Source organism: Columba livia, chromosome 3 (assembly GCF_036013475.1).
Source record: "Columba livia isolate bColLiv1 breed racing homer chromosome 3, bColLiv1.pat.W.v2, whole genome shotgun sequence".
Classification (NCBI taxonomy): domain Eukaryota; kingdom Metazoa; phylum Chordata; class Aves; order Columbiformes; family Columbidae; genus Columba; species Columba livia.
In genome coordinates, this window is record NC_088604.1 from 76701957 (window position 1) to 76712246 (window position 10290).

Below are 10290 nucleotides of genomic sequence, written 5' to 3' on the forward strand. Positions count from 1 at the left end.
CTGGGTTCTTACCTTCCTCCCGCCGCCGCCGCCGGCCAGCGCGGCGCTGCCGCCCGAGTACATGTAGTAGGCGATGCCCAGCACCCAGAGGAAGGCGAAGCAGAGCAGCAGCCGAGACCTGCGCCGCATCCTCCCTCCCGCGCCGCCGCCAGGCCACCAGGAAACGGCCAGCAGCAGCAGCCTCCGCTCCTGCCGCCGCCGCCGCCGCGCAGGGTCAGGGGGCAGAGGGCGAACGCCCGCCCCCCGACCAATCCCGCGCCGCCCGGCCCCACGGGGGGCGGAGCGGGGCGGAGCGGGGCGACCAGCGTCGCCATGGCTGCAGCACGCCGGGCCGCCGCCCCCTCCCGCCCGGGCCGGGGGCTGCGCGCCCCCCGCGGCGGCGGGACGGCCCGACCTCGCCCGCCCGTCCCTCCCTCCCTCCCGCGCCCGGTGCCCCGGCCCCGCGCCGCCCTGCCGACCGCCGCCGCGCTCCCCAGCGCCTGCCTGAGGGGCGCGCGCTGCCGCCGCCCGATGAGGCGGTTGCCGCGCCTCGTGGCCAACGGCCGGGACGTGACGGGCAAGCGCGGGGCCGCCCCGGCTGCGCCTGCCGAAGGGCGGGCGGGTCAGCAGCCGGCCCGCGCCCGGAGCGGCGGCTGGCGGGTGCCGCGGGGCCGTGGGGTTTCGGAGCTGCTCGGGCGCCCGGCCCGCCGCCTCCCACCCCCGCCTGCCTCCGGCCGAAAGTGTCTGTGACCGCACTTCTGCGGGCTGGGGCATGGGCAGCGCCGGGAGCGGCCCCTCTGACGTGAGGGGTGATCCCGGCTGCGGCTGCACCCCGTTCAGCGCACTCTCCATACTGCGCCACTGGTGGGTTGAGCACGCCTCAGCCCATATTGGCTCGTTATATAGGGATCCCAGCTGCACAGAAGCTCCAAGCTGGCCACCAGAAGTCGTTTCTGTGTCTCCCTGGTGTTCCCACTGAACAGCAGGGAACGAACAATCTGCTTTGTGAAGGTGGTGTCCTTGCGGTCACTTGGGGCAGGTGGTGAGGCTGGTCTTCATTAAATCTCAAAGGTGAGAAAGCAAAGTCATGCTGGATGATGTCCAGTGTTCTCTGCGTGACAGGTATCCACATCTCATTTGATAAGTCTCTGCCTTACATTATTTAAGAGATTCTTGTGTGGCCTTGTGGGAGACATCAAGGTCTTGACAACCCCACCTTCCCACTGAGGTCACGCATCTGCTCCCTCACCCTTCTGAGGTCACTGCATTACTCGGACAGCAGCACCCAGTCTGGAAGCACGGTTGCCCCCACACAGGCCTAAGGGGGCCTCCAGAGGACTCTTCCCAGGTTGACCCAAGTGGGCTTCTACTCTTAGAGGCTGATCTGTCGATATGAGGTCATGGCCTGGTAAAATTACCTTTCTTTCTGCTTACCCAGTTCCACCATTAAACACCCCAGGACAGACACTACACTGCTGCTAGCCCTCAGTGTGGTTCACTGACTTGTGCGTGCACAGTTCATGCTGTCCTTTTTCCACACCACTGACTTTCCTCTTGTCCAACATTTGCTGCTGTCTCATTCTACTCCGAGATATCAAAAAATGAGAGCACAAAACTGAGACACATTCCCTAGCAATTAAAAAGCACCTTTATTTCAGAGCCACGGTATCCACTCAAAGCAGAACATTCCTGGGTTTTAAAGGTTTTCTCTGTCATCTCACCATTGGTTTGTTTGTTGTTTTTTTTTTTTTTTTTTAATATGCTGGTTTACTGCTGCCCATTCTGACTGCACTGCATGATTTTGTGCTCCTTCTGTCTATACCTATGTCAGACCTCTGCCAGTCAAGCCGCACTGGTGGCTACAGAGCCTCTGTAGAAGACTGCTCACCAAGCTGTGCCAGGCTGAGGCAGGGGTCTGGCAGAAATTCTGTTGCATGAGCAGGAGAAGAGCCAGCCGCTGAAAGAAGTGGCATCAAAAGCTCACCTGCTCACCAGCACAGTGACTCCGCTGACAGTCTCGTCAAGAAGTTGATTCATGTCAGCGTTGGCACAGCCTGGGCAGAAGTTGTCTGGCATGCAAAGATTTCAGTGAACAACTGCATACCTTCCCAGCTGCCAGAGCCCTGATGGAGAGACAGGACAGGTGAAAAGACAAAGGAAGAAACCCCAAATAAGCATTTGTATAGAGAGTGTAAAATAGAGATCTCTTCACATAATATGACTCCTTCAATAAGCTCAGCATTACGATTCTTGGTTTTGGAGGGAGCTGGAGAGAGGCACCCCGTTTGTGCAGAATACAAGTTTTGGAATCAAATAACTGGCATCTATTAAGTGAGATACACTGGAGAGCACAGGCTGCCAGAAGAAACACAGATGTTCTGGATGAGAGTTTTTGATTTGTCCAAAGTGTGTTTGATGCAAGTGACAGCAATTCCTGCAAAAGCACTGATTGTGCCTGTGTCTAAAAAGAGACACACACAACACCTCAGAGGCTAAAGTTTAATTAGCAATATTTTCCGTGTAATTCAGAGCAGTCTCAGCAGCCCAAGATTGTGAACATTGTGATAAACTCCTGCCACTTAAGCTCTACCCTCAGCTAGAAGGGGGATGAAGGAGGAGCTTCCCTGCTGCTGGGGGATTCCTTCGCAGGGCAGATCTGCCAACGGAGAGCGTGTTGTATGTGATGTGCTTCCCCACAGAAAACATCACATACTTGGCATGTATAAAGTGCCCAGTTCTGGAGCCGTGATCCCATTTGACCTTGCAAAATCTCTAGGGCACTTACTCTTAAACACCTTGCAAAGCCTACAGAATCTTTTCTTGCCTTTTTCATAGTCTAAAGTATCTTGAGACAGTCTTCAAAGGTCTCCCTGAAGCCCCAGGTATTTTCACTGATTTGGGCAATGTGCTTAGATAGATTTTTTCCTTTCCAGCAAAATTAGCCGGCCATGCATGTACAGAAATCCTTCTGTAGCTGCACATTTCACAAGCTTACTGAAATAATCCACTGCACATGCTCAAACACAGTTTCCAAAGGTTTATAACTCAGTCAAATCAAAACTAATTTCTTCTCAAACAAGCAAATACATGTCTACTTCAAGGAAGGCTGCTTCCATGTCAGGGTTCATTTTTCAGCCTTCTGCTGATAAAGATACAGAAACTCTTAAAAAATGCTGTAAGAAACTATTTAGCTTGAGAAACACTTTTTTTTTTTTTTTTTTCTTTTCACTCCCCTGATATTCTGAACTGGCTGAATCAGTTTTGTTCAAATCTTTCCAAAAGATTCACATTTGGACAAAGTCCCAATCCAGCAGATTTCATCCTGAATCATTTATATTTCATAGACCACAGAAAACACAGAGGTTTGGAATGGAAAATGTTACATCGCTTTAACTCGAGGAAAAGCTGCCCGTTCTATTACAACATATTTGCGTGCACATACCTCTTTACCTCAAAAGTCCTAATGCGTTTAGTCAGTGAAGCAAAACTGAAAATAAACCACTTCAATTAAAGCAAAGAATTCAAGAGAAATGCAAGATATTTTTAGATGCTTTTTTTCCAGTGCATTTCAAAAGAAAATATTAGCATTTTTTAAGAGCAGCATTGCTAGAATGATTCACAGAATATAAATGCTTCTGTACCAACCACAGCCCTTTAAACAAAAGAGAGATCAAGCATGTAAGAGTACAAATAGGAGTGAAATTTGCAGAAGGAATCATCAAAACTTTGCCTTTGATCTCTAATGCAGAGACCTAGATTTGATGGGCCAAATTCTGGTCTAGTTAGCTAGGGTGTAAACCAGAGGGAATTTCACCAAATTTGTTTGAGAGCAGGTATAAAACCAGACACAACTCTGACAACAGTTTAATTCAAAGTGTTAGTGTTCATCTTCTTGTAACTAAAGAGTACAAAAGTTGCTTTATCCTTTTCTGGAGTTAAATGACCTAGTCAGAGGTGAATGAATCTTCCAACTGTGCAAATGGAAAGTAGTCCTCACCTTTAGGAATAAGTGAGTCAGTCCCTTACTCATGCAAGCAACCTTATCCTTGCAAAGACAGGAAGGAGGATTTTCAAATCAGGTCTAAACCACATAAAATAGTTTTTAAAATCTTTAAAAGGCCAAAAGTCCAATCAAGATGCCTGAACCCTTTTGACACACGGAAGCTAGTATGTTGCTGATCCAGTTCAGATTACATTCTTTCAAAACTATGCAGTTATGTCAGAAAGTATATCATTCCTTCTCTCTCATGAGAGAGATTACTCATTAGCCTAATGCAAGATGGTTTGTAACATAGAAATTACGTATTAATGTGAAATTTTAAATACATCTGTAGAAGACATAAGTTTGTTAATGCTTTGAGAGCTTGAGCTGAGTACTCAGCCCGAGCCGAGTTCGTGTTTGTAGTGCAAGAATTGTGTTTGTAATGAAAGATCCTGATCCTACAAACGTTTATGCAAATGTTTAACTTCATTCAGTGCGTATTCCCATTGGAGTCAGTCAGACGACTCAGATGTTTAAAATTATACGCTCATGGCTGAGTACTTGCAGGATTAAAGGTTAAGTGCAGCTAGCAGGTCTGAAAATCTATGTGGGTGTTTTGCAATTCCTCACTGCACAGTGGTAACAATGAGAAACAGACTACCTCCTCAGCTAAAGACTTGGGAGTCAACATGTCCTTTCCCATCTGTTTAGATGCCAAGAACTATGTTTGTTTAATTTTTTAGCAGACTTTCTGATGCTACCCAGAGTAGGCAGACATGCTGGCAACAGCATTTGAAAGTGGCTCACTTCCAGAAAATCTTGTTACCCTCCAAGAGTATTTTTTTGAGCTGTTAAAACCCCAAGTCACAAATATTGTATCATGAACATTTTACCTTGAAAATAGTGTGTCACCCTGCCTGACTTGTACAGGGTTTGCCATGCAAGGTCTGAATCCCTTCAGGCCTTTTAGAACTTAAACTCTCTTGTCCTAGACTTTAATATCAAGAAGATAGTATCTTCACTTTAAAAGCATAAAGCAATGGCTGTTTCCTCTGATAGCAGTTCTTTATGCTATTTCCCCATTAGAGATCGATCAACACATTACATCATGCGATACAGATATTGTAAACGCTGCATTTTCTCACAAAGATTTGCAGTATCAGCTTAAGCCCTTGTGCTTCCAAGTCAAATGATCCAAATCTGGAAGCCTTTCCTCTCTATTAAATAAAGTTTAAGGTTCAACATTCCTTGGAGTTGCTCAGTTCTGCAAAGAGAGGAAACAGATTCTTTTCCTATGGGTGGTGAAGACAAAGAAAGAACAACTCAGCCTTTGGTTGGCCTCCCGCTAAAGATGGCAGAAGCCAGTACAAACTGCAGTCCCATTGCCAACTATTCTTCCCAAGCTGAGTCACTTAGTGTGTTGGACTGAACTTCAGCAGCACAAAACAAACCTCTTGTGGCATTCTGTAGGCTGGTGATCAGATTTCAAAATGTGATACGGCTCAGAAGCATCTCTTATAGGAGAGTGATGATAGATGAAAGAGAATCGGCTGTGGAGAGAGAATTGCTGAAACAATGACCTCACCTTTGATTGAGGTAATTTGATCCCCTTTCATTGCATTTATCTGAATTCTGAGGGTCATGCTGGATTCTTTATAGCTGGCAGGAGTGGTAGAGACTGATGATCTATGGTCTGAGACAGGGCAGGAAATTCCATGCTTTCCTCTCAAGCAAGACTATGTTGCAGTGGTGTGCAGCTGTAGTACTGTAAGTCATCTGAGGCTAGGGTTAAACACTGTGTGCTAATGCGTAATACAAAAGTCTATTTTTGAGCAACAAAGGCAAATGTGAATACATCACACAATGGTGCTGTAATCTCAACTGGCACTTTGTCTATTCAAACTCGTAATCCAGATCAGTAGGGCTACAGCCAAGTAATTTGAGGCTATCAATCCATGATACAGCTTTGCTACAGCAAAGCATAGAAAATACAGCTAAATTAGCCTACAATAACATTCATGTCGATCAAGAAAGATGTTTCAGAAGTTGAAGTGTTCTGCCAGAAGAAGGTTTCACCTATCTCTTTAAATAAAGTCTTCCCTAGCTATTTGCACCCTCATCAGTTCACCACAGGGAATGTGAAGGAAAGGGAAAAAGAAAGAACAAATGTAAAAATGAATGAAGGAGATATGGTAGGAAGGGAGGTGAAAGTACAAGGAAGCAACACAAGCCTCTCCATTCCAAAGTCTTCCAGAGTCTCTCTCTGCACTGATAAGTGATTCAGATCACCAGCTCCCCAGGAGGTCAGACCCTGGCTTCTTATACAGATGACAGGGAGAAGCTGATGCTAAGCAAGTGCTCAAGCTAGGTATTGTAAATGCCTCTCTGCAGTGACCTATATGATTCAGAGGGCCAGAGAGAGAAAATCTTTCCTTGCTATACAATATTTTAGTTTCAGCTGGACAGTAGAAAGCACCTCCACACTTCTCCACTTCCCTTACAATAGGAGGTAAAGAAACTGCTTTCGATTTGAGACATGGAAAGCAGATCTCCACTTTTCTGCAGAAGCATCCCAATAATTGACAACGATGAGTTACTTTGGGAGGTGCTACGGTGGACAGGCTGAATACAGCTCAGATGCCTTTGAATAGTGGTTTTTTTATTTAAAATTTATCATTATTCCATGTTCGCACTGTTGACTCCCACTCAGATGCACACAGTGCACTCTGTGCCTCAGAAGCGATGTGCTGCACATAGCAACTATCTGCGCCATTCCTCCTGTGCACAGAGCAGTCAGCACAAAGTCAGCAGTGCTCTGCATCCCCAGAGACTCCTCTGCGCCAGGTGAAGGACACTCCTCCACACACACCTGTCCTGGCATCCCCTCTGCTTTTTGCATTACAACTGGGGCTAAACAAATACACCCCAGTGATGTCTTTTTATCAATGCTATAGATTGTACTCCCAGATACTGCTCAAGAATATTTTGCGTTGTGCAATTAAAAGTAAGAGGTTTTGCACAGCATATATCATCAATAAATACGTTACTTTATCACATCCAATTGCAAAATTTGGTGTTTGGATCCCACAATCATTATAACAAATTACACAGGTATTCTGTATTGCACTCAAGAGCATATTTCATGTAAGAGGGAAAGAGATGCTCGCAGCTATTTCAGTTCACATACCCTCTAGAAGTCATATATTGATTTCTCCCAAATTTAATCTTTCAGTTCTTTGGAACAGACAGTAAATAGGCTCACTTACCACAGGGGATGGAAATTGACCCCGTTTGTAGTCTTCATGACCCTTTTGGCTTCAAACCTGTGCTATCATCTGTTGAAATCATGAAAGACGCTTTCTGAAAACAAGACCAAAATCAGCAAATCTGGAGAAACTAGTTTTACACTGTTTCTCTTCTGACAGATGTAGCCAGATCCACCTCCTGTGTAACACAACTGAACCATGATGAACTTGGCCCTGACACCTATCACACAAACATAATAGTTTGAAAGAGAAACTGGGATTGCCCTGCAGAGACCATGTATTTTTCGTCCCCTTTTTTCTTTCAAGAGTTTCAGGTAGAGGAGCAAGTGTTTTCTTCCAAGAAGTCAAATGGCAAATAAAAGAACTTTCTGTCCTATTTCTATAAGCTGGATCTGTGTGTTTGCAAACTGAGATTAAGGTCCTTTTTCCTTTCTCATTCTACCACAGTATCGCTCACTGTTTCCTCTAGCTTTCAAAACTACTTTTGAACTGAGAGACACATGAACCTCGTGGAGAGATGGTCAAAGAATGACTTTACTTTTACTTTTAAATTAGATTCTTCCAGTGCATACAGGTGATAATGAGGCCTTCCGTATTGAAATAACATTTTTGGCTTCAGGAATTCCCCAGCGAAGTTATTCCTTACATAAGTCTAAGAGAGAGATATTTTGTCCAATTGTCATCTCCCAGGTACTGGTGTAAACTGGGAGTAACTCTGTAGAAAACCATGTAACTACAACAGGTTAAAACTGATGTAAGTTGAGAAAAATAATGAGGTCTCTCATACAGCTCCTTCTCTCATTGAATGGTGGTAATAATACAGAGGAGAAAAAAAAAAAAGGCATTTGCATAGAATACTGCACTTCTACCTATACTTTTGCACAGAACAGCTCTAAAAACTTTCACCACAGGAGACTTTGTGTGTAGAAATGCTCCCAGGGCCACTGATGGCCCCAAAGGCTTGTGTGCAGGGATGGGGGATTGGCAAGGGAGGCACAGGTGAGGAAGGCATGGGAAGAGGAAGAGGAGAACCAGAAAAGAGAGGACATGTGCTCTGCTTGGTTATGTATGGACATATACTGGTGGTGTCAGGAAGCCCAGCATGAGGGACATGCCTTCTCAGTGTAGCCTTTCACACATCATTTCTTAAGAAGGGAGAACCCCACATTTTAAGAAATGTTTCCTACCATGATTCTAGGAATAGAAAACTCTGTGATGTTGAATACGAAAAAACTGTTTCTGGTATCGCATCTTTATAAGCGGTATTTCTACTGTATATTTATTTTTCTTTTGCACTGCCTAAGTCGTCCCCACTAAATGGATGTCCCAGGACAATCTGACAGGAACAAACATCCTTGGCTGTGCTGCACAGTATAAAACATCTACCAGCTATTCTCTGTGAGTCCTTGTTGCAGAAAACCTCACTAAATACTTGCCTAGGGACACAGATGTACCCGCAGAGGTACCGAGTGACAGTGGCGAGACAAATGCGCATACACAATATTGACCTTGGCGGCTGCACGCCGTGTGGAGCACCAGCAGAAATCCTAGCAGCCCGCTGGCAGAAATCCTGCCTTTAAACAGTACAGCCCCTGCTTGGCTTAGCAGTGCCTCACCTAAACCCATTATTTGCCTGAGTCACCTGCCCTTTCAGGATCCTGCCTGCTCTGTGCCCTGGAGCAGCTGAGACCCAGAGCTCTTGCTGACAGGAGCACAGAGTGAATGGTGGCTCAACACTACAGACACTGTCACACCTGAAGGCAAGGATCCCATCAGGAAGGGGGCCATGTCACTGCATGTTAGCCAGGCACACACCTACACACTGCAGATAAACCCTATACTCCAGAAATTTATCCCCCTGTGCTCCCACACTTCCCTGGGGCTCCATCAAGCCACTGGTACAGGGTTTCATCCAGAAAAAAAAGCAACATCCTCTCTACATGGGTGTCACGGTTTTCCCCACTTTCTGAAGGGACCTTGCTAGGGGCTGAATGCAATGGGGAGCCTCACTTGCTGCAGGACCACTATTAGCTTTTATCTTGCTCTTTCCTGCTTCTATTTCAGTTTATCAGATTCACAAATGTTGTCTTTCATCCTGGCAGGCAGACTTCTTTTAATTTGACAAAGGGCAGTGCTTTTTCTTGCTGCAATTAATCACATGTTTTCTCTCATGTGACTAAACTACAATAATTATCCTGGCGGTTGGAGTTTCCCTGGGTTAGATCACAATGCTCTGCGCTGGCTCTCCATAGCATTTGCTTGCTGTCGATGCTGCTTTCTTGGCTGGGTTATCTTCAAGCCTACTACGTTCTTGAGTAACAATAACAAACAGGGAAAATGAGGCAGTTCATAAGATTATTATTTTAGTTAGATTTTCTGTTCTAAAAGCCAAAAAAAACCATCAGCAGGCCCAATGCACTAGGGAGAGCTGTTTTTCCCCTCTAGTCACTGAAACATTGAGCTGTTGTATAGTTATATCAAAGAATGTGATGGGTCACCAAATTTGTTCAGGATCTGACTGGTACTTCAGCTACTGAATTGCATCAACCATTATCTCGTACCATAGCTCATGAAGAGAGACAGAGGAAAGGTGGGGAGTTTGCATTTGAAAGACCTGAACAGATTCAGATCTTGAGCACTTGTCAGGGTCAGTCTGCACATAATTCTTTTACTTCTTGCAGAATTGTACTGTGCTGCTGCACAAGGAAAAAGATTTGAAATAAAGAGCCTCCAAGAACCAGAAGAGGTCCTGACAGGACTCCCTCACCCCGTTCCCCCAGCCAAAGAAACAGGGTCCTGGTGGGAACCTGAGGCAGTAGCTGATACATGTCTGAAAGAAGTCAATGTGCTTCTCATGTCCCAAGAAATGCAGAACCGAAAGGCTCACACCAACAAACACAACAGAGATCTGCATTTGCGATTTACCAGGTGGAGGAGTTTCTCCTTCCAAGGGAAATAAAGTCTTCAGGGAGGAACCTCTTCAATGTAGGAAACCCTGCCAGAGCTGTGTTTTTATTCTGCGTGCCCCATGGGGAGTGATATTACCTAGAGCCGAGAAAAATT

General features: G+C 45.7%; 1 protein-coding gene across 1 annotated transcript in view; it reads right to left on the bottom strand.

Moving 5' to 3' along the window:
- Nucleotides 1-226, bottom strand: part of GALNT2 (polypeptide N-acetylgalactosaminyltransferase 2) — a 94849-nt gene extending 94623 nt beyond the window's left edge. Inside the window, exon 1 of the mRNA XM_065057735.1 lies at nucleotides 13-226. Within this exon, the coding sequence (XP_064913807.1) occupies nucleotides 13-129 (117 nt within the window). The 5' untranslated portion in view covers nucleotides 130-226. The remainder of the gene's footprint in view (nucleotides 1-12) is intronic.
- Between the last annotated feature and the right edge of the window lie 10064 nt (nucleotides 227-10290).